The sequence below is a fragment of the Jatropha curcas genome, chromosome 8 (assembly GCF_041381405.1).
Source record: "Jatropha curcas cultivar XTBG-Jc1 chromosome 8, XTBG_Jcur_1.0, whole genome shotgun sequence".
In the NCBI taxonomy this organism is placed as follows: Eukaryota; Viridiplantae; Streptophyta; class Magnoliopsida; order Malpighiales; family Euphorbiaceae; genus Jatropha; species Jatropha curcas.
Genome location: NC_143158.1, coordinates 27335595 through 27359938, shown reverse-complemented (window position 1 = coordinate 27359938; position 24344 = coordinate 27335595). Strand labels below are relative to the sequence as shown.

Below are 24344 nucleotides of genomic sequence, written 5' to 3'. Positions count from 1 at the left end.
TCAGACTTACAAAATAAAATCCACAGGGCTAACTGTGTCTTACAGAGTCCCTCCCCGGGGATCCGTCTTTCGTACAATTCCTTCATCCTGTGAATAAAAGGGGTACATGCATGACGCCAACTAAGTCCATGCAGGCAAAACAAGTCCTGCAAAATATTCCACGCAGAGAACGGGCAAGTGTTGAATTTTTTCCTTTTTTCTTTTTTTGGCGCTCCAATTGGTTTGGAAAGAGAAAAACACAAAATACACAATATAAGATTTAACTTATTTCCAAAGCTTCCGCAGTGACATGTTCTTTTCTGTTTCCTTCTTCATGACCTTCGCTACAGCCATCTCAAAATCCTCCTGTGTTACATGGACCCTCCTCTCCCTTAGGGCAAACATTCCAGCTTCCGTGCACACAGCCTGTGAATGCAGAAAAGGCACAAATATGCATCAAGAAGATACACAAAAAGAAGTTTAAAGCTACTTCCAGAATTTTTCCTACATATGTTGCCTCTTAACATATACAGCAAAATTTTTTCCTTTTCTTTTTGAAAAAAGGTTCCCATATTTGGCCAAGGATTAATAAGTCATTCGATGGGAACAAATCAGAATGGCGATGTTAACTGGAGAAATAAAACAAATTTTGAATACAGACCAAGTTGGTTGGAAATAAATGATACTTTTTTTTTTAACTCACTCTCTTGTTGTGACAATTCATCTCTCTTTCAAGAGAGGGCCTAAGATATAGGCCTAACTCAGGACCTAGATATACAATTTTATATTGAGAATTAAATGCAAAACCAGAACATGTAGGTGCCCACATGCTATCTAACATTAAGTTTGGAAACAGAACCTCTTAAATGTTGACAACATCAAGAGGAAAGATGATAAAGATCTCACAGATATAAGGAGAAAAATACCTTAAGCTCTGCACCAGATGCACCATTCATCTTCTCTGCAATCTTCTTCAAATCAATACCGCGCATTAAATTCATCCTCCTTGAATGGATTTTCAAGATATCCAAACGTGACTGCATATTCATCATTAAGCATGTTATTTTCTTTAAGCAAGTTGAAGAAAACAGATAGAACCAGTGACAATGGAGCTCACCTCTTCATTGGGATTTGGAAATTCAATTTTCCTGTCAATCCGTCCTGGCCTAAGGAGAGCTTGATCCAGAATATCGATCCGATTAGTCGCCATCAAAACCTGTTCAAAAGTGCATGTCAAAATACACAAGCACACAACGTATCAAAATTAATTTCTACTTACTGAAGGTATTCATTTGATGATACCTTGATCTTGTTTGATGCTTCAAATCCATCCAGCTGATTGAGAAGCTCCAGCATAGTCCGCTGCACTTCACTGTCACCATTTCCACTGCCAGATTCCATTCTTGCAGAACCAATACTATCAATTTCATCCATGAAGATGATAGATGGAGCATGCTCCCTGTGGCGAACCAAAAGGAGAGAAATCATCATATCAAAATTTGAAATGCCAAGCAGAAGAACATTTTCATGTTAGGCTGCAGCTAAGACATTCACGGTAAATTTTTTCATTTTTCCAGCATCAGTTCTTGAATCTCCACAAGAATGACAAGAAACAGCATCTTTCATGTCATATAAACATTCAGCCAATATTACACTAAATTAAGATAGTTGCAGAGCCCCTTTTCAGAATTAATTTTAAATATAAACACTGACAATAGCAACCAGCGCAAACAAATAAAGAGAAGTTGGGGAACAGATGCTAAAGAAATTAACATATAACAATTTAATTATGAAGCATCCACGATAAGGAAATGGGTGATGAGAGACGCAAACCTTGCCATGACAAAGAGTTCTCGGACCATTCTAGAGCCTTCACCAATGTATTTCTGAACCAGTTCGGAGCCAGAAACCCTAATGAAAGTACAGTCAGTATGATGTGCTACTGCCCTAGCTAATAGCGTTTTCCCAGTACCAGGTGGCCCATACAGAAGAACACCCTGTCATGAGAGAGAGTCAATACGAATAATGTTCAGTAAAAAGCTTAATTAATGGATACAATAGCACAGTAACTTAACTTTACCTTTGGTTGAGCAATTCCAAGACTCTCAAACAATTCAGGATGTTTAATTGGAAGTTCAATGACCTGAAAAGATTAAAAGAAAACAGTTTAAAAATGAAGCCAATGCCAATCAACAACCTAAAAAGAAATCTAGAAATTAACAATCAAGAAACAAGAAACAATAATGTCAGCAAAATAGATAAAAGTATCCAGAGACCTCCTTTATCTCCTTGATTTGTTGGTCAAGGCCACCAATCATATCATATGTAGAATCTGGAACCTTTTCAACTTTCATAAGGTTGACCAAGGGATCCACTTTGCTTGGCAAGATCAAGTGAAGAACATAGCTGTCATTTCGGAGAGCAACCCTTGTCGATGGTGTAATCTTTGTGATATCAATATTTTTATCAATATCAACAACATATTTCCCTTCTGGATGTACCTGGAAAAAACCGACACTTGTAAATGGCTGAAAACAGGTATCTACTACTACATTTAAAGTTTTAAACATTGAGAGACAAAAAAAGAAAAACAAATCATAAACAAAATATTACAAATAACTTATTTATATTAAAAGGTTTAACATTAGTAGACTTCCAAATATATTCAGTAATCAAGCTAAATTAGTCATATAAGATATAAAATATTGTTTTGTTCATTATACAATATTGTACTATTAAGTACTCTCTTTTCCATATAAAAGTTTTTACCTTCTCAATATTTCTATTATATAAAATAGACATAAACAGTTTTCATGCCATTGACATATAATATAGACATAAATAATGGCACAAACTAACCAGGAATGCCAATGGAGATACTTCGTACCCAAAACAAAGCATTAACTATTTCTTCCAACCAAGGAAAATGATTGGCCCCAAAATAATACTTCTCCATTAATACTGCATTGAATAATTCATGGTCAAAAGAGCATGGGGTGCACACCTAGGCACTAAAGTGCAGCAAGAAAGCATCCTGACATTTTCTAAACTACCTGGTGGGATGGCATTCAACCAGGTGCTCTCTTATTGCATTTAAGCAAGTGCCTCAAATGAGGCAACAAGTTATGAAGATAATGTTCTATTCTATCAAGAGTCGATCTCTGCCACTCAAAATTAGGGGTATTCTAGTCAAATACAAGATTTAATATATTAACTTTTCCAATAGGTAGACTTTCTAACACACGTTTTCTTCTCTTAACCTAGGATTATTAGAAGAGGGGAAAAAATTAACAGTAAGACATCTACTCAAAGTGAGTTTCTTGCACCATTTATCTCCACTATACAGTCTTATGCATCTCAATTATTTTTCATGTTTTCTATTATTGAGGTTACTCGCAATTTGCTTTTAACTATTGAACTTTGCCAGAGTCAGTACTCACTCTCCCTCATTTCTTCTTCTTCTTATGTGTGTGTGTGCGTGTGTCTATATATATATATATATATATATATACACATACTTCACTACGGCAAGTGCTTTTTGGTGCGCCTTGCACATTAGGCAATAACAGGACGCTTCGCTTTGATTGCGCTTGCCGCTTTTAACTACTTGAATGAATAATGACTTCTTTCACAAAAGACTACTATGCCATAACCTCAGGAGCAGTCTTTACTTGAATCAAGAGTTCTGACAAGTCTGGTTCAGACCATGCCCAACAGATGCATCACAACAATATCTGATTCTAATAAGCAAAGACAGTTTCACAGAAGGCCAACTTCCAAAAAATAAGATTATGACAAAGTTCACATATAACCATATACAAATCAAAAGACATATAAAGCACAATGGAAACAAAAAAGCTCAAAAACAAAAGGACTCTCTAGAGCGTGGAAGACGAAAATCTTGAATCATTATTCATATCATGCATGGTAAACAAATTAACAAAGGACTAAGAGATTTCAAAGTGTTTTGGCTAGGATTGAAAGAAACTTAGTACCTTAACTAACACTTTATTTTTCCCCATCACTTTGACAACTTCACCAACATATGAACCAGGCTCCTGAAGCAGCTGTAGTTCTTCTCTAAGCATCCTCACTGGCCACGTCAAACATTAAACAATTAAACAACTTACACGCAATTTGTAGATAAATAATGAACTAGGAGAGGGACAATAACAATATATCAACTAAAAGAGAAACTGTAGCTTAATAACATATCCTACATGCCATGCTTTTGCATCTTCACCACGTGTTAGAAGCGACCAGCCAAAAAGCTAACTTTTTCACTGTCAATGATGCTGTAAAGCACAGGATTCCAACAGCTTCACTGTAATTCTAAACTGTATGCCTTGCCAACACATTTTTATGAAAAAGGGTATCCAGAATGCAGGAAGATTAGCATACTGGTCCATATTACATAGATGTTAGTTCATTAGTCCCTTGTATATAGTTCCATATATAACATATAATCGGTTCATCAGTTCCTTGTATATAGGGACAAAACATAGGCTTAGGTTCATGCACCCAAGACTTAACAACTGTAAAACCAGCACCCAGCTGTGCTGAATAGACATTCAGCAAGCAGCAAAAAGATACATGAATTGGCATCAAACCCAAGTGCTCAAGCTGAATCTAATTCATTTACCACTTTACAGCATAACCGGAAGTTGAGCTCACAACGCACATTATTAAGCAGGTCCATTAATGTGATTCTTGTTTCAACACGTTAATAATACAGCTCAACAGCTAGTTTTCTAGATCTACGCACATAAGAAATTCCGGTGTTGTTGTTGCAAAAAAAACCACATCAATTGAAGATAATAATAATAACAAGGCTTATTGCATAGTAAAAGAACAAATATATTGGAGATTGAACATAAACAGGGCTCAAAACCCTAAGAACCAAATCCATATGAAAACCGAATAAAACCCCAAATTTCCAATTCAAGAGAGAACAAACGAAAGCACAAAACCTAAATTCAAATGCACCAGGTAATACATAAAGATTACACCTAGCACGTACCCCTTGAATTGAGCTCATTACGCTGGGCTTCGAGACGATTGAGATTGTTATTCTTTTGACGGACCTGTAGCTGGAGCTCATGGATATGTTGGAGATAGTATTGTCTAAGCCCTTCCCCTTGCTTCACCGCCCCCTTGGCGGAACATGTCTCCTCTGCGATCATTGACTCCGGCTGCTTATTCTCCACCGCTACCGTGGCCATTATGGCAAGATTCAGAGTATATTGGGTTTTTGATTTTGAAGGGTTTCTTTGCCAACAAGTCTGGTGAGATGCGAGTTTCCGGTTCTACCGTCGGTCGTCTTAAAATGCTCTCTCCGTGGTTAGGCGTATTTATATAGTTGCCCGTGGGCCTGTGGCGGTCCGATATTTATCTAGTATGTACATCGGGCCCAAGTTACCGAGTCTCATTAGGCTTCGGTATCTTCAAGTTCACAAAATCCTAAAAAATCAAATACAAATCAACGGTGAAATGAAAAAAATTAAAAGGGACATTTACTGGTGATTAACTATGGTTTGGTTTATTCACTTTCTATGCACACGTAGAGAGTAAAAAAAACTCAGATTTCGAATTGATAACCGCAAGAATCTTTATTAATTTAGTGAGTTAAAAGAGAATCATTTTATCTGTATTGTATGATTAGCCGCATAATTTTAGTTTATCGAACATTTTAAATGATTAAATAATTATTATTATTACTGTTATTTTAAAAAATAATAAATGAGATACTTAATGATTATTTATTACCATATTTAAAGTTTTGATTTTCGGAGGCATTCAAGCAGTCAATTAACTTCTGCTTGCTTTTAAATCCGCTAATGCTCATGGATCATAATCCATGTGTATTGGAAATTTGCTCAATTCATATAGAGGGGTATTTGCATGGACTCGAAATGAAGAGTAAAAACTATACATGTCCACAGTTCAGCCCTAAGAGCTGGACGCCGCTGGATATAAAAAAAGAAGTCAGTAAATTTTTTTTTTTTCATCAAGTTAGCAATCTGTGAAAGAGATTGTTGGGCTTTGTTATAGTTAACAGAGCCCACACTAAAAAATAAAGCCCAAAAGGACAAGAACGCCAGAGTCACCCTTATATAAGGTCGGATCCAAGTTCGAGTTCTCCTTGCGCCTAGCCCCTGTTTCACTGCTCTGTGGACTAACAAAATTCTTTCTTCCTGTTAATTTTCGATTTTTTTTTTTTTTTTTTTTATTTCTCCTTCCTTTCTTTTAGTTGCTCCAAAGCATTTCATTCCCAGCAGAGCCTAGGGTTAGGGGGTGTGGATTCAAGCTTTCCTTTAATCCAAGATTCAGCTTTTCCCACCTGTGTCAAATGCCGCCATTTCTTTACTCTCTGTATAGAACACAGACACGCTTCTCTTTTTAATCAATTCCTCTTCTCCAAAATTTCAGATCATAAGAAATCTTCATTTTACAAAAGATTTTAGGTTATTATATTTCTTTTTGACAAAAAGAAAAAAGAAAATCTGATGGATAAGAAAAGGGTGGCGGTTCCACTTGTGTGCCATGGTCATTCTCGCCCAGTCGTCGATCTGTTTTACAGTCCAATCACTCCTGATGGTTTCTTCCTCATAAGTGCTAGCAAGGGTACGTTTTCATTTTTGTTTTTTGGTTTTAAATTATAGACAGATTCAGTCATAGGCTCCGATTTGTTATAAATTGGTTACATTCTAATGGTTTATGAATTTGCTTGTGAAGCATTTAATAAAGCCCAATTTAGAATATTTTTTACTTTTTTAATTTACTCACTGACGGCTAATCTTGTTTTGGAGTTCGTGTCTGCCCTCCTCATTATTGATTTTGCAGGGACAAAGTCCAATTTAGAATCTTAATTAATGTTAGAGTTGATTACAACTATTCATTTTGAATTTTTTCCATTTCGGTCAACCATGAGATTTCGATGATAATGGGTGGATCATTTTAGTGATGTTGTAAATTGTTTGTTTAGTTGTTGAATTATGGAGTTTTACTCTTCTGGGTTCAGATTCTAGTCCAATGCTTAGAAATGGAGAGACCGGAGATTGGATTGGAACTTTTGAAGGACATAAGGGTGCGGTGTGGAGTTGCTGCTTGGATACTAATGCTTTACGTGCTGCTTCTGGTTCTGCTGACTTTACTGCGTATGTAGTTACATTTTTTTGTGTTTTTCTATTGCTTTCTTTCTTGCTATCAAAGTTTTAAATTTTGTGCACCTCTTGGTGAATGTCATGTCCTTTTTTTATCTATGTTTGAGTCCTTCTCATTGTAGATATAACCATCTTATGAATGTGTGCGAACTGAGAAAACCTAAAGAGACATGTAACATTGTATGTTTTTGACAGCCCGAGATTTTCTTCATCGTTTTTTTAAATTTCTTTTAATGTGCCTTTTCAAGGTTTACCGTTTTGTTATGACTCTTGTTGGATGTTGCATTTATTTAAGCTTTCTTCATACCCAAGTCTTCTTGTTCATATGGATTTTTCCATAGTAGTGTCTGTTCATGGCTTTTATGGGTGCACTGCTAAATTTTGAGTGACATCTTATGTGAGTACTTGTGCATTATGTTTTGAAGGTCAAAGTTGCTGCCTGCCAACATGATGCTTTTGTTTGTTTCTTTTGCATTTACAGTTATAAAGTGATATTGAATTCAAGTCCCATCCATTGAGCTGTTCTACAGTTGCTTTTAATTGTTATAGAATTGTAGATCACATAACATTGATTATTGCATATGATCACTTATTCTCTCTTGCAAACAGAAAAAGACAAAAGGGAGCATGCATTCTTTTTCCTTTTCTTTTTTTTTTTTTTTTACATTTATTTGTCTCTTGTACGGGTGCTTCCAGATGAATTTTCATTTTGATTATTTTGGTGAATGAACTTCATGTTTTGAGCCTGGGAAAATCAATTAGCTTCTGCCTGGTTGTTCAAAATCCGTCTCATACAAGTCATTCTTCTGTTACTAGAGGCTAAGCATTTTTTTTTTCCTTGCCAAACAATATCATAATCTAGGGAGCTTGAGGATGTTAGCATGTGATTTTTTTTATATTTATATAGTTATTAAAAGATGATAACTGCATGCTATATCTATGTCATGTGGAAGTTGGGTTTGTTTTGTATAAGATAAAATGCAAAGTTTCATCGGGGGTGCATAAGGTTTTATAAATTTACATAGTAAATAGTCATTATAGTTATAAAGTTTCAGTTAGTTGTTAATTTAACATGTACAACAATGTTATATACAGGAAAGTCTGGGATGCATTAACAGGGGATGAACTGCATTCATTTGAACACAAGCACATTGTGCGAGCTTCTGCATTCTCAGAGGTAAAGTCAGCATTTGTTTCTTCTTTTCAATTTTCAGTGGGCAAAGGATGGTTCTTTTCTGTTATCATAATGCATACTATCACACTTAAAGATGTGAGCACGTTTACATGATTAAAGTCAGTGGCATTGACCTACTTTGAGAACTTTGAAGCTTCTTGTTCTTTATGTTTGACAAAATGTTAAACAAAGTAATTAAGTGGACAAGAGTAACTAAACTTTGATGAAAGCATTTTTCCAGAGCAATCGATCTGCTTTTTCTACCCTGAAACATATTGTTTTCGTGTTCCCTAGTATCTTAAGCTGGAAGATTTAGTTTGGAGGGTGACTTGTAAGGTAATTTTAATGCTCAAGTGACATGATATCGACGATGTTTGTTTGAGCCTTTGATGTCCTTTATAAATAGTATTTATTATAAAACCTATGTCTTTGTGTTACTGTAATTCTTGGAATCATATGTCACGGAAGTGGATGAGTGGATCTGTGCTTTTCTTGTTCACTACGTTTCTACGTCAATCTCTCTCAATATTTTCCCAATCTGGCCTCAGGATACTCATCTTCTGCTCACTGGAGGAGTAGAAAAAGTCCTTCGCATTTTTGATTTGAATCGTCCAGATGCTCCTCCAAGAGAAGTTGATAAGTCTCCTGGCTCAATCAGAACTGTTGCATGGCTTCACAGTGATCAGACAATACTGAGTTCTTGCTCTGATATGGGGGGTGTGAGGTTAGCTTCTTTAATCATGTATAAAGCTAGCTACAGTAATAGTAATATGCACTTGTGTCGTTTTTTGAGAATATATGCACTTGTGTGTTGATAAACTTTGTGTTTGTAACCTGTCATGAAAGAGAAAAATCCATCTTTCTTGTGTTTCTTTTCACTGTGTGAGTATGTTTATTTTTCTCTTTTGGTTGTGCTGTTGGGGAGTGCGTTGGGGTTGGAGGAGATAATTGAGTAACTCTTTTGTGGGATCCAGCATTCGAGGGTTTATGGTTATTGCTTGTTAGTTTGTGGGATCAAGGGCCATATGAAAAGGACTGGCTGGCTAGGAGGATTAGGTCATTTAGAGCAGATGATCCAATTGTTTTTGGTTCTAGAAATGAATCCCAGTTGTGAGCTTTTTTTTTTCTGTAAAAACATGTATTTTTTTTTTTTAAGATTTAAACTTTTGTGTGGAATTTAGTTCAATGACTGTTTTGAGGTTAACTAGTTTCTCTAATTTTTGCTGATATAACTGATTATCATTCAGACTCTGGGATGTTAGAAGCGGCAAGATAGTGCAAACGCTTGAGACTAAATCATCTGTGACCAGTGCTGAAGTGAGTCAAGACGGTCGATATATAACAACTTGTGATGGTTCTACTGTAAAGTTTTGGGATGCAAACCAGTAAGTTCCAAGCTCACTTTGTTCGTTTCTTGTAACAAAAGTTTCTGTGGTTAACTGATATCATATTTTGACACCTTTTCCCCCTTAGTTTTGGGTTGGTGAAGAGCTACAACATGCCTTGCACTGTAGAATCAGCTTCTTTGGAACCCAAGTATGGGAACAAGTTCATTGCTGGAGGAGAAGATATGTGGATTCATGTGTATGATTTTCATACTGGCAATGAGATAGGTATATGCTCCCACAATTTATTGAATAAAATAAACAAGAAAAGGCTGCATGGGTATGATGATCTTGAAGCTATTTTTTGGTTCTCTCTTCCTTGTATGGGGTATTGCGATGGATCCGTTACATTTAGTAATCTATGTTTGTGTTTTCAGGGATTTTTTTTTTTTCTGCTCCATTTTAGAGTAGTTAAATGTTCTATATGGTCCTGAAAATATTCCTTCATCCTTGTTTTGGATTATGGCAAGTGACTTTGTCAATTTTGATTTGGCAGCGTGCAATAAGGGTCACCATGGTCCTGTACACTGTGTGCGCTTCTCGCCAGGAGGGGAATCATATGCCTCAGGTTCTGAGGATGGAACCATAAGGATATGGCAGACAGGCCCTTTGACTCATGATGACAGGGAGGGGCTCACAGCAAATGGATTAGTTGAAAAGGTGAAGGTAACTGCAGATGAAGTTTCACGAAAAATTGAGGGCTTCCACATTTCAGACGATGGGAAGGCCAATGACAAGGAAGAAGCCGGAACAGATTGATGAACAAAAAAAGATTTCTTCTTTTCTTGTTTTTTTGGGTTGTGGGATAGGTTGGTATTGCAAGAGGCCGAGGTATAGGATTAGCCTCATATATAGGATTTAAGACCACCTAATTCTTGTACAAGCTTTAGCCAGTAATGCATTAAATAGATAGAACGGACCTATACATGTTTTGCAGCCTACCTACCTTCATAATCGATCCCTCAAAACTTCTTAAAGTCTTTACTATCTGCATTGTGGTTGATGGTGAATCTGTGTACATGTTTTGACTCCCAAGTTTATTTTTCTTCTGTGAGCTATGAGGAACTAGTCCTGGAAAATATTTTGATGGATGTGGAAATGCTCTAATGATCAAATAAATTTTTCCTCCAGTTCTTTCTTTTCAAGGATTTGGAGGAAGCTTTCATACTTGGGCTTCCATTTTCCTGCTTTCCATTTTCTTTTCTTTAAGCATAGTCCCTTTTCCAATATTGCAGCATAGACGTCATTGATTAATAGTTCCTTTGTCTTTGAATTTCTATTCCATTTTTTATTAAAATGTTATGGTGTCGAATTAAAGATCTCTAACTTAAAAATAAGCTTGCACATCATTAAATTGAAAAGACATTGAGCAGATATTCTGATTAACCCTGCGATAAACAATATACTTTTACTCTCTGAATAAATTTATCTTTTACCCAGTAATTGTTTAAATGAAATAGATAGACCGGTTTAAACAGTAATTTTTTCTCTATTGAAAGGTAAATTTTTCTCCTTTAAACAAAAAAAAAAAAAAAAAAAAAAAAAAAAAAAAAAGAGTTTCTTTTCACTGCAAGACAGAAATACTTTCCCGTCATTCAAACGACTTTTTTTTCTTGTCGTACTTGGAAAAATAACGCACTAATAAATACGAAAGGCAAGCAAGCAACAAGCACTTAATAACCTACTCCAATTGCAGGAGTTGTACTGTAGTAGACCAGAAGTAGTTTGTAAATTTGGTAGAACGGACGGGGTATTTTAGTCAAGTGACACGGAAATAATTCATAACCTTCCGTCTCTGTTTGAACGTGCGGATTGTGTTCTTCTTCTCTCGAACCGCACTTTGTCTTCCATTTTAGCTCCAATCTGTTTCTTACTTGTTTTTGGCGGGAAAAAGATGTCCGGTAAAGGCGCCAAGGGTTTGATTACTGGGACTTCAGCTGCTACCAGGAGCAAGGACAAGGACAAAGATAAGAAGAAGCCCATCTCTCGTTCTTCTCGCGCTGGCCTTCAGGTTTCATTCTGTCTTTCTTTTTTCCTGCTCTTTTTACATTTAGTCCAGCCCAGTACGTTCCTTCTTCTTCTTTCGTGTCTGGATTTCACCCAGTTAATATGGATGTTTAATTTAAGTTGAGGGTTTTAGATTTTGGTTTGGGATTTTGTTTGTTCTGTTTTTCTTTTCTTGAACTGGATTTCGTTTGCTTATTTAACTTCATCTAATGTATGAATTTAGATGCTCCTATGTCTCTTTTTGGCTCTTATTCTTTTTGGTTTTGTGGCCAAGTTAAAAAAAGAGATTATTTTTTGGTAATTGATTGATAACTTTCAACTCGTATTGTTTCTTTACTTTTGTTAAGGGGTCACACATGCAAATTAGCGAACAAAAGCTCGGAAAGCACATTTCTTTTGGTGGGATAAGGAAAATCTAAAAATTCAATGAAAATGAAACATTTATTCATTTGCTATTATCAATTCATTGTCTGAATTTCCGGAGTTTTGTAATTCTAGTACATTTTTTTACCTTCACTAGCCCTTTTTAGTAAGGTTTTCATCTATTCTAGACCTATGTTTGAAAAGGTGGTGTCATGAAACATTAGATGCATATCAGGCGAATTATGTTGAGTGCTATAAGTTTTTTCAGAATTCAGATAATCACTTTTCTTCAGGCAGCTCGGATATTTTGAGATCGTGAGCTTTCATTCCATCAACAATTATTTCATCACTATTAGTTATTTATTCAGTTAAAGGATGTTTACAATTGGGGAATCTTTTGTGGATTTGTGAGTGAATTGCTTGAGTAAAGGAACGGTGGTGCTTCTGCCAAACGCTGTTACTTGCTTCATCTAGGAAACGAACATGAATTAGGACTGGAAATTTTTGTTTCTCTGAAGGCAGAGAAAGCATATCTGTTGAATTTTCTATTTTTTGGTGTAACTTTCAGTTCCCAGTGGGTCGGATTCATCGGTTGCTGAAATCAAGAACCACAGCTCATGGGAGGGTAGGAGCAACAGCTGCAGTTTATTCTGCTGCTATTTTGGAGTATTTGACTGCAGAAGTGCTGGAATTGGCTGGAAATGCTAGCAAAGATCTCAAGGTTAAACGTATCACTCCTAGGCATTTGCAGCTTGCAATTCGCGGTGATGAAGAACTTGATACTCTGATTAAAGGTACCATTGCTGGTGGTGGAGTCATCCCTCACATCCACAAATCACTTATCAACAAATCATCCAAGGAGTAGACTCTCAAGGATTTTACCGTGTCAATTTGCCAAAGGGAAAACAGTTCCTACTTTCTGTTACTGTTGATCTGGTCAAAACCTACTGTTTAAATTGTTAGCTCTTACTTATTGTTTTTTCATTTCGGTTGGCCTTAGTAGGTTTCTCATACACTATGGATATTTGGATAATGACCTTATTTGGCAACCTTTTTCTTTTTATTCCCACTTTATGGTAGCAGTATTAGAAGCTCACTTTGGCAAGGCTGCTTATGGATGCCAAACTGATTGGTTTTGCTTCATGCATCTTTGCATCTGTATGTATCTCAGAATTCATAGAAGTCCTGTTTGGTATATCAAACCTTTCGTGAAATCCAGTTGGAATTTCCTACTTTTATATTTTAATGTTTAATTTGGTATGAAAGGTAATAGTGTTTTCACTCTTAATTTGCAGAATTTAACATAATTAAATCAAAATTTATCATTTAAAAATTAAAAAAAAAAATCTGTATTTATTGTTTTGGATCGGATTGGATATTAATTGGAACTGCACATGATTACTCTCTTTTTTTTTTTTTTTTTTGTTGAGATCGAAGATCCCCCCCTGCATTCTTACCGTTTCATTACCAGAAACTTTTAATTTAAGCAATGATCAATCCATGACAAGCTATAGGGTTTAAAAACGATCAACATTTTGACATTGGATCGAAAGCTTTAACTATCAACAGATATTCTACTCTGATCTGCTGCTTTCTTCCCTTTTGATCTTTACCATTGCTTCATCATCTGCCTCGAAGAATCTAATTTGTCATGCATATATTGTGGTCTAATAAAACAAAAAGTGAAGCAATTTAAGCAGCAAATTTATGATGCTTACATTGAAAGCAGAAATGAAATGCCAGAACAAATCAGTTACAAATTTCAATTTCAGTCCTCCAAATAACCTGGCTCCAATTCTAGAATAATTAAAAAAATGCCTTTCACAAACCAATCAATTCACATGTCCTCAACAATCTACACCATAACCAACCATTTTAGGGATTAAATAGTTGCTACCCTAGGAACATCAACTGGAAACTGATGGATCTCATCCATCCAGGGACTCTTTTCCTTTGCAGGGTTTATTGTCCTCAAAGCCTTCCACACTGCACTGTTACACTTAAACCCTGAACCGAATGCTATTTGCCATGTTCTATCTCCTTTCCTAATCCTTCCCTTAGCTTCTGAATAAGCCAGTTCATACCAAAGGGAACTGCTTGAGGTATTCCCGAATCGGTAAAGTGTCATCCTTGATGGCTCCATGTGCCAATCAGAAAGCTGCAAGTTCTTCTCAATTTCATCCAAAACAGCTCTTCCCCCAGCATGAATGCAGAAATGCTCAAAAGCTAGTCTGAAATCAGGGATGTACGGCTTGATCTTCATCTTGAAAAGTTTCTTACCGACTAATGTGGCAAAGAATAGCAGCTGTTCCGACATTGGCAGAACAAGAGGCCCCAATGTAGTTATGTTAGTTTTCAGGGCGTCACCTGCAACTGCCATGAGATCCTTTGACAACGTAACACCAACCTTCCCATTGGAGTCTTCCTCTTGCATAACACAAGAAAAGCACTTATCATCTGCACCCTTGTGAGTACGGACAGTGTGTACTAACTGGTACTTTGACCTTCTTCTATCAGACCGTTTGTTCGAGAGCAATATTGCAGCCCCTCCCATTCTGAATAAACAGTTCGAAACAAGCTTTGATCTATCATTTCCAAAGTACCAATTCAAAGTGATGTTCTCCATGCTGATAACCAATGCATAGGAATTAGGATGGACCTGAAGAAGATCCTTAGCAAGAGCTATTGAGATCAGACCTGCACTGCAACCCATCCCGCCTAAATTGTAGCTAACAATATTCCCTCGAAGCTTGTAATGGTTGATAACCATAGCAGAAAGAGATGGAGTAGGATTAAACAAGCTGCAATTCACTATCAAGATTCCAATATCTTTGGGCTTAATGGAGGTCTTAGCCAAAAGCGCATCAACACATCCAAACATCACGGCCTCAGCTTCTTTTCGAGCTTCTTGCATTGATGGGTTAGGAGGAATATTGAGGACAGCCTCAGGAAGATAAGTCGAATCCCCTAAGCCAGATCTCTCAAGAATCCTCTGCTGAAAGTTGAGATTCTCCTCTGAAAATGTTCCTGTCATCCGAGACTGATCCATGAAAATCCTTTTCGTGCATTTGCGAGATTCTTCAGGCTTGTAGCAGGAAAAGTTAACAAGGTATACAGGCCGAGGACGACTCATAAAATATAGAGTAAATAGGAAAACAAGAAGCATTGAGCAGCAGACCACTGATATGAGATTATACTGTAGATGCTCCCAAAGGGAATAAAAATCTTGAAGAGAAAATGTAGAAATCTGAGCAGCAATTAAGACAACAAGGGGGGAAAGGAAAAGGTACATTCCATGGGTGATGACGTAATGGTAACCCAACTTAACATATTTTAGCTTTACAGATTTTTTGAAATCAGGAAGGTTTCGCGACGATGATGGTGAGATCAAGGGTGTAGTTGGCTTTGGCTCTGCCATCTCTCCTCTGTTAAAGAAGTTCAATTAATTTGGTGAGAACTGAGAACAATAATATGAGTATGTGAAAGAAGAAAAGCAATGCAATGAACAATGAGAAGTCAACGACTAAAGACCAAAAATCAAAAAGAACTTACAATCTAGCACAGTGGCAATCAGAAATTCAAATCCAAAATGAATTTTCAAACAAGTACAGTGACAAAATAGTTTCATCCGCATTTACCCAATCTTTTCTACTTTCTCGTAGAAAAAAAAAAAAAAAACAAAGTTTTATTAACTGAACTGTCTCTAAGACGAAACAAGCAAAACCCAAGTAGGTAAAGTCTAAAAAATGAACAATTTAATTTCATTTATATTTAAAGAAAATACTGTATTACTATAATTTCGACAAAAGTTCTTCCTTTTGTATTTAACCAAATATTTATCCCTCATCAAAGATCAAATTTAGCTGAACCCCAGATCAGAATTTCAAATCAAAGAACAACTTTCATGCAATTGGCAGAAAAGGGATTATAAATCGAAAACCAGATCAACCTTCCCATTCGATTAAACTAAATTAAGGAAAGATCGAGATCCAAAAAGGTTTCACAAAATCAAAAACAAATCAAACGAGATTAACGGCATTCGATAAACAAAGAAAAAGAAAAGGAAAAACTAACCTCGAGCGGTAAATCCCAGACGGATTGCTTGAATCTACCAGGAAAGGCCACAGAAGGAGAGAGAGGAAGAAGCTAGCTGTAAGCGGCAGCCAAACGAAATTATATAGACAATGTGCAGTATAGAAGGATTATTAGTACTATATTTAAATTAGAATCTTAATGGTCGAGTAATAAAACTAATTAAAATTAGAAGAAAAAAAAGATTCGAAGGCTAATAAGAAAAGAAGAGGGAGAAAAAGAAATAATAGAAGTGCGTGAACAGAAACGGGAATATAATTTGAGATATATATAGATGGTAGCAGAGAGAAGGTGAAGACAAGGCCCGCTGACCAGCTAGGAAGGTGCCGAATGGGACGCGTTTTTTAGGTTTCAACGGACTACGGAGAGAATATAAAGAGAGGGCAATAGGCGGCGCCAACTGGGTTTGAAATCTTTAACCTGCCGGCGTCAAGCCGTTTACGATTCTATATTCCTCCGGCTATTGACAAGGGTGATTAAGGAATTAAATATTATTCTTTTTATTTTAGCGGAATTATAAATCCCAAGTTCTTGTTTTTTTTTTTTTTCTTTTTTAGTATGGGATTTTAGATTATTAATTTTTTAAATTATGCAAATTATTTTTTCAGTTAAATAATAATAATAAAATAAGTATTTATTTCAATATGTTATAACTTGTTTTTATCATGCCATCTTAACCATTTTTTAGGAGTTGATATGAATTATTTTCGTATATTTTTTAAAATTTTTATTTTTTACATGCAAATATTAATTTAATATATAATTAGTATAATTTTTAAATTAATAATTCTTACATTTTCAACGCATATAATTTTATCAGTGAATGTGTTAAATAATATATTTTTATAAATTAAAAAGATTAAAAAATATAATTTTATAAATTAAAATAATTAAAATAAGAATTAATAACGCCGTTACACTTTTCTTATATAATTTATATGTCAATTTATGTATCTCCCATTTAATTATAGTAAAACACAAATGATATGGTTAGTAAGCATGTGATTTGTGTGTTTTCCTTTTTAACTTCACATGCTAGATAAATAGTGTTCTAGAAATCTTTACTTTCATTATAGTGTCTAATACAAAAGTCAATGGAAATAATGAAAATAAAATTTCATTAAAAAAGATAAAATACTTAAAAAGGACTTCATTTTTAATTATTTTAAAAATAAAATTTTAGTATATTTTTTTTTTTTTTCTAAAATACCATAAAATATTTATAGTTCTTATTGCCAAATTGAGTTTTGCTTTCATTTTTTTTTATTGTGAAGAGATTTTAGATGGAGAGAGTCTCATTCTCATATTCAAATATGGGATCTCCTATTGATTGGATAGTAGGGGATAGTAAATTTAAATTTTTCTTTTTGAGCAAACATTAATTACATTAAAATAATTTTACATATAAAGGATTTTAATAAATAAAATAAAGAGATGAATCGAGTAATTATACTAAATATATAAAGAAAATTTGCGAAAAAAGAGAAAATAATATATAAAAAATAAATAGATTTTAAATTGTAAAAGAAAATAATATTTGCAATAAATTATTTAAAATATATTTAGATAATAATGCATTAAATAATAAATTAATTATGTTAGAAAAATGTAACTTTTCAACCTCTCTCTAAGAAAGTTATTTTCTTTTTGTGTAAAAAAAGTAGGATGTCCCATTTCCTAAAAAAATAAATTAATAATATCAACCAAATAAAAAAAAAACTTTGTATTTGTATTTGTAGTATTTTAAAATTGGTAGAGCACTTGCAAACTAATCTAAAAGTCAATAAATTCATTTTCAATTATGCATTTTAATTATTTATAGAAAAATTTACCTATATTCAGTATATGTACTCACTTATACATTAAATCAATTATAAATAATACTTTAGTTTAATCTAACTTAATTCGAAGAAAAAAAATAATAATATAATAATATTAAAAAAAAAAAAAAAGTTGGCTTGGTATGATTGGGTAAGCAAAAAATTTCCTCAGTTGTTTAGTCTTCGGTTCTAGTATTTTCCTCTTCACCACTAACATCACGTGGACCAAAAAAACAAACAGGTCACATGGATGCCTCTCTGGCTGTCTTCATGATCTTATTCAGATGCTTATCTTCTTCTTTTTCATAATTGTTTTTCATATTTTGCATAACGTTCAGATTAAAATTTTGAATTTGACTGTTATAAATTTATTTTTAGATTTAAAATTATATTAAAACTAGTCGTATTTCTGTGCATTATGCGAGTTTAATACTGATTATTATTTTAAACTTGATTATGATTATTATGTTAAATGAAAATATTTTATTAAGAAGATGTTCTAAATTTTTTAAGTTAAATATATAATGAATTATGAATTATTGGAAAAAATAAAATAAAAAGTTTTATTATTTTAAAATAAAAATTTTATAAATTAAGAGGATTAATGTGAAAATTTTATTATATTGTTATTTTTTAAATTTATTGAAGCCGAAATAACACTGTGGGCTACAAAACAAGGATAGTCATTTCCTTAGCCTACAAAATTGATGAAAATAACTATAATTGAAAGTACTCAAATTCGAAAACTCTTACATCTCATATAAGTAAGAATACCAACTAGACCCACAACATGATTGGCATATAGTTATTAATTATTGAAAAAAAAAAAGCAAAATAGTTTCATCATTAATGCAATAACTAGTCGCAATATCGCGCGTTGGTATGACATTGTTTAAATAATATTATTAAATAAATATTGTTTTTTGAATTATTAATTATAGAGAAAAAAAGAAACCAAAGTTTTCTATTTAAGGCAATAAATTTATTATGTACTGCTTAATTATTGAAAGAAATAAAGAAAGGAAGAAAAAGAGTTTTATAATTTAATTTATTCGAATCAAAAAATTTAATAAAAATTAAAAAATTAAAAAATATCACATCACCAATTAAATTTCACAATATTGTATAAGAAAAATAAATTTATTTGAATTTTATATAAAAACGATATGTTAACAGTCAAACTTAGAATTTTTAGAAGAAGCCAAAAGCTTTAGCGTGAATTATAAAACCCTCCATCTACGTGTACGTACGTATGTTTGTCAAGATTTGGGAGCATGTTAATTTAATATATATAGAATTTCTAAAAACAATTCAACTCGAAATCAAGAAAAGAAATTCCGAAGGAAATTGAAATCAGTCGAAAACTAGCAATCCAGGTAAGGAATTGAAATCAGTGGAACAGTCCAGAGTCGTCACATCAGGGAAACCTACCATTTGGAGAACTTCTCTCGTCTCATTCATGTCAGCTTGTCGTAATTAAGACACGGGCTTTCAATTGCCAACTTGAACTTTTCTGAACAACTTACAACCACCTCTGACTTGGTCTTCTAGATGGCGATCATGGAGTCGGAGACTCATGTCTTGACTTGTTTATATAGTACGCGTCACTCAACCAAACATTCATATTGCAGATTACCAGCTCAACTAAACAGTCCTATTATAACGAAATTAAAATATTATTTATAATCAAATTGCATAATTACTTAAATTTTGATTTTTTTGGACATGAGTCGTAATAAAATATTAGTTATAATCAAATTAAATAATTATTTTAATTTAACTTAAATATATAAGTCTAGTGTTAAATCCAAACTCCAAAATTAGGGGAATAAAGAAAAATTGTTAAAAATTTTTTATATATTTAGTTAACTTGTATTAATTCAATTTACTTCAATTAGAACCAAAAAACTTATCCCTACATTTTTTTTGTGACCACGTAAGAAATTGTGATTTTGTTTTTTTGAAAGGAAAGGAACTGCCTTTTTTTCCTTTTTTTTTTTTTTTTTTTTTTGGTTTTTTGAGGGAAAGGAATTGCTTTGTTGGAGAAGCCATTTCCACTCATTTTTTCTCTGTTTTATGTTTTCTGTTTTTATTTGGTTGGCCAAAAGGTGAAAACAACCCATCGATTGTCCTATTATCTAGAGTTCTTGAATAATGTGCCTTTTTAAGTAATCTAACTTATCAATGATTGAATTCTATTGAAGAGACAGATATGATATGAGATATCCAAAATCTAACTCAGAGACAACCTCTAATTTCTTTTTATTTTTAAGTTTTCAGTTCTAGTTTCCCAGAGCTCAAGTTTTAGAAGCAACAAACTCAGGACAATCAAAACAAAACGACATTGTGTGTCAGCGATATTGGACATTCATTATAATTACATGAATTTCTTTGCAGACTTCTGTCGTGTTTGTAGAAATGTCAAAAGCAGTATTACCTCGTAACCAGTTTATATTTGTACTAAATGACAGTTTTTACCTCGTCTACAATTTTCTTTGTTTACAATTTGGTGGAAGCACATCCTCTGTAACTTCTTTGAGGAAGAATGATCAACAATGGATGCGAACTTGCGATAACGACTTTATTCCAGTGAGAACTCTTCCAGCCATATTAGCACTTCATTCCTCTTCAATCCAAACAAACATAAAGAAATAAAGAGAATGTCTCAGTAGTTAATTAGATGACAACTACAAAATGCCATCGTTTTAGCAGTGGGAAATCATGCATTCTATTTTTCTCATTGTATTGCTGCAAATGTTTCTCATAGGAACTACCGCTCTTCTATCAAAGAATTTACCTTCAGACTGTCTGAATGTTTGAACACAGATTTAAATGAAAAGAGTAAAACTAGAATGAGCAGCAGAAACGAAATCAACTCTGAGACAGGTAAGGACTATATCATACCATTGTAAAGCTCCACGTTCGGCCTGGATCATTATAGCGGGCAAGCAAACAGCCTATCTTCGGTTTAAGACCATCTTTGACAAGACTTGAGCGCAGTTCTTTCTCTTTCTCGCGGACAATATCTTCAGTTGGTTTTCCACTGAACTTTAGTACTGCAGCAGTGCCTCCTTCCACTTTCCTCAAGCTAAGTTTCTCTTGATTAGGATCTGGTAAACTGGTCAAAACACATTATCATTCTTAACTGCTCATATTTCGGAGTGAGATTATTGAATTTTGTTCTCGAATAAATTTATTTCTAACATCAAATTTCCAAAAAATAAACCGAATTTTTGCATAAATGACTAGTTCAATCCCATTTCTATCAATTTAATCTTGAACTTGTAGAGCCCTAAAAAATTGATGAGCTTCACCTGTTTAATTCTTTTTCAAATGGAAGAACTATTTGGATGGAAACTTTTGATAGCTCAGAATCATTTGCCTGAGTGAAGACAGGTGTTGTCATCGGTATTTTTTCCATTGTAGAATTCTTTCCAAAGATATACCTGTAAAGATAGCATCAATCATCCACTTACATACTGAGGTAAGGCGAAAAAAATATTATTGAACTGGATTGCAACAGAATACTTGCCCAGCAACATCATTGAAACCAGATGACCCAGACAACTTGTCTCCTCTTGTTTCTACCACAATGAATGGGGCATACTCTCTTACCTGTCAAAACATAGAGTATATACAATCTGAGCTGTATGACTGTCTCACTCTTTGAAATGCATTATAGGTGTACATGCTTTGTGTCATGTTGAGGAAATAATCATCAATACTAATGAACAGAAGTTTGGCAACTCAAGTCAAGTTCACAGAAAAAGAAGCAACACAAGAAAAAAGATTTTGCTTTCATAACCTTCGCATAAATCCCACCCAAAAAAAAAAAAGAAAAAAAAAAAAAAAAAACCTGAAAATAATGTTTTTCATCCATACGTACGTAACTAGAATATTAGTAAAACATAATGCCATAGACAGATAACTCAGAACTGTTGGATAAGGCAGACAAACCTCATAACTTGAAGTCCTTTTTAGTATCTGATATTTGGGTGTTTCCAAGTCAGGAGTCTTGTAAATTTTCAACTGCCAAAAAAAGAAAATTTTTCGTAACCTACACATAAGAATTGGAAAAAAATTAATTTCATTTGCAATGGTATTTCATGCAACTGAAAAAAACTGTACCTGCTTAAAAACATCCCATAAACCTTCAAGTGAAAAATACTCATTGTTCTTTATGGAATCCCAAAAGTCCTACAAATTCAATAGAATAAATCACATATATTTTCTCTCTCTCGGCCACATTCTTATCCACCTTCCTTTCCAATACAAAAAGGTAAAAGCTTTACCAAATGGCTACAAAATTTCCCATTCTCTGGGTTAATGCCCATGACAGAAGTTCCTGTAAAGACCAATTCCGGTTTCCATGGAAGCAGCATGAACTTCATCACCATAGTCCATCTAGTTGTTATCTCAAAAGGTCCTGTCTATAGCAATTACATCAATCAACAAAGCCAAACCCAAATGAAATATTTGCACTTCCCAAAATGGACAATCATAACATAAAACATGTAATAATTGGATTGTATTGGAACAATAAACAAAGAAATAGGCCTTCTATATATGAACAAGGAACATTCATTTTCAAAAAGAATAACTTATTCTAACCGAAGAAAGAAAACAAAGAAATCTGACTCTTCAACATTCTAGCATTACTAATTTTTAAAAGAAACCAAAAAACTTATCAAAACCAATATCAAAGTTACAATTTTTACAAACCTGTTTAACCCAGTGCAAGAAAAATTGAGGCCTGAATATAACCTTCAAAAGAGAAATGTTAAAGAGGTAACCACTTATACTATCATGTTTGGTGATAGGATCCCTAAACTTCACATGGTCATCGTATGCCGTTTGATCAATGCCCTGATCATCAAAAAGATGTGGAAGATCGTCATACAAGAGATCCACCAACTGCTCGACATTAACCGCAGTGGATTCTGCTTGCGGGCTCTGCTCCACCAGACTCAACCTGAGAGCCCACTTGGAGCTCCGACCGGTACTAACGGCTAAGTTTCTGGTCCGGAAGTTGTTGCTGAGTTGCCGGGAAGTAACGCAGGCAGGGGGGATTGGGCGGAGGATTTGGAGCGAAAGTTGAGTGGTGGCCATTTGTTGGGTATACGTGGCAGAAATTTGGGCTTTAGAGGGTGGGTGTCTTATATTAAGCCCAAAAAAAAAATGGTCTGTTAGGATTAGTTACTGCTTGGTTCATTGGTTGGCCATTGCAATAAACGAAGGAAAATACTTGCAGCTGCAGGTGCCTATCCTCTGAAATTATAGCCGTTGTATTATTTGCGGTTGCAGTGGCTATTGGCTCGTATTGCAGCTATCAGCTAGTTTATTAGCCCGTTAGATATTAGCGATTTAAGTAGATATGTTGGATAAAAATAATTATTTAATTGTCATAATAAATAGATAATGGTACCCTTAATTGTCATTAGATGCAACACGGATTCTTAAAGCTTAAAAGCTCAATATTTTATATCTTAGCACATATTTATTTGTATTTTTCATCTTTTGTAAATTTTTCTAAGTAGTATGGCTTAGGGTTTAAAAGTCATGCCTTCACCAATCAACACAAAACTATAATTATCCGACAACATTTTTGTCGGCAGGTTTAGATTGAAGAGACAAAATTTTTTCCTTTTTCTTAGGGTTTTTTTTTTTTTTTTTTTTTTTTTTTTTTTTTTTTTGTGGTACTCTATTATAAGATAAGGTGTTTAGTTAAAGTATATAACTTGGACAATCTTCCTCCCAAACCCATTATATTTTATTAACAATGACTATCGGAGGAAGATCGAAAAAAAGGTCGGCAATACGACGTGGCGTATCCTATTCCAAAATATATTTAAAAAATTGGGTGGAGGGATTTTTTTTAATCCATCTAAATAAAAAAAACCCTAAAAAAATCTATGTAATTACTAATTCATTAATTAAAAATAGAACAATTAGTTTCCCTAAACAAAAAAATGAATTCTTGTAACTTGACCAGGAATTGAAATTTAATTCAATAATATTTCCAAATAAATTTTGGTTGAACAATAATGGAATTGATTTTAGGATTATGAAATTGTAAATTCATTTTTATATTGAAACTAAGAATTAAACTTGTCTAATCTTAACAACTCCGTTCATAGATCAAATCAATGAAAATAAAATATTTGAGAATTTTATTTTTATTTTTTTTATATAGTAATAAATATTCTTATTTTAACAAAAAAAAAAAAATCATCGTTGATTTGGTGCACGGGTGATCTGTAAATTGGATCAATGCAAGTCAATTCAATTCGTGAAACGAATTAATAGCAAACCTTTGAAAATGGGCGCTGGCTCCCCCTCTATATATTCTTCTCTCAACTCG

At 34.0% G+C, this 24344-nt stretch overlaps 5 protein-coding genes across 5 annotated transcripts; 2 read left to right on the top strand and 3 right to left on the bottom strand.

Moving 5' to 3' along the window:
• Positions 1-39: 39 nt before the first annotated feature.
• LOC149494438 (26S proteasome regulatory subunit 8 homolog A) lies at positions 40-5314 on the bottom strand. Its single transcript, XM_089725004.1, has 9 exons — positions 5000-5314; positions 3975-4072; positions 2256-2480; positions 2060-2122; positions 1813-1976; positions 1282-1438; positions 1097-1195; positions 906-1016; positions 40-405 (listed from the first exon to the last, which is right to left on the bottom strand). The coding sequence occupies exons 1-9, from the start codon at positions 5199-5201 to the stop codon at positions 265-267; spliced, it is 1260 nt and encodes a 419-aa protein (XP_089581130.1). The 5' UTR covers positions 5202-5314; the 3' UTR covers positions 40-264.
• An 810-nt stretch (positions 5315-6124) lies between these two features.
• Positions 6125-10868, top strand: LOC105639305 (uncharacterized). Its single transcript, XM_012223316.4, has 7 exons — positions 6125-6603; positions 7001-7136; positions 8238-8319; positions 8865-9040; positions 9564-9701; positions 9790-9929; positions 10198-10868. Exons 1-7 carry the CDS (start codon positions 6486-6488, stop codon positions 10458-10460), a joined length of 1053 nt encoding a protein of 350 aa, XP_012078706.1. The 5' UTR covers positions 6125-6485; the 3' UTR covers positions 10461-10868.
• Positions 10869-11432: 564 nt separating this feature from the next.
• LOC105639304 (putative histone H2A variant 3) lies at positions 11433-13309 on the top strand. The gene is made up of 2 exons (XM_012223315.4): positions 11433-11712; positions 12640-13309. The coding sequence occupies exons 1-2, from the start codon at positions 11596-11598 to the stop codon at positions 12934-12936; spliced, it is 414 nt and encodes a 137-aa protein (XP_012078705.1). The 5' UTR covers positions 11433-11595; the 3' UTR covers positions 12937-13309.
• A 453-nt stretch (positions 13310-13762) lies between these two features.
• On the bottom strand, positions 13763-16550 carry LOC105639303 (3-ketoacyl-CoA synthase 11). The gene is made up of 2 exons (XM_012223314.4): positions 16146-16550; positions 13763-15496 (listed from the first exon to the last, which is right to left on the bottom strand). The coding sequence occupies exon 2, from the start codon at positions 15487-15489 to the stop codon at positions 13954-13956; it is 1536 nt and encodes a 511-aa protein (XP_012078704.1). The 5' UTR covers positions 15490-15496; positions 16146-16550; the 3' UTR covers positions 13763-13953.
• A 3761-nt stretch (positions 16551-20311) lies between these two features.
• Positions 20312-23291, bottom strand: HBP5 (SOUL heme-binding family protein). The gene is made up of 8 exons (XM_012223313.4): positions 22706-23291; positions 22276-22413; positions 22112-22180; positions 21941-22012; positions 21516-21598; positions 21298-21429; positions 20888-21101; positions 20312-20609 (listed from the first exon to the last, which is right to left on the bottom strand). The coding sequence occupies exons 1-8, from the start codon at positions 23090-23092 to the stop codon at positions 20565-20567; spliced, it is 1140 nt and encodes a 379-aa protein (XP_012078703.1). The 5' UTR covers positions 23093-23291; the 3' UTR covers positions 20312-20564.
• Positions 23292-24344: the final 1053 nt, after the last annotated feature.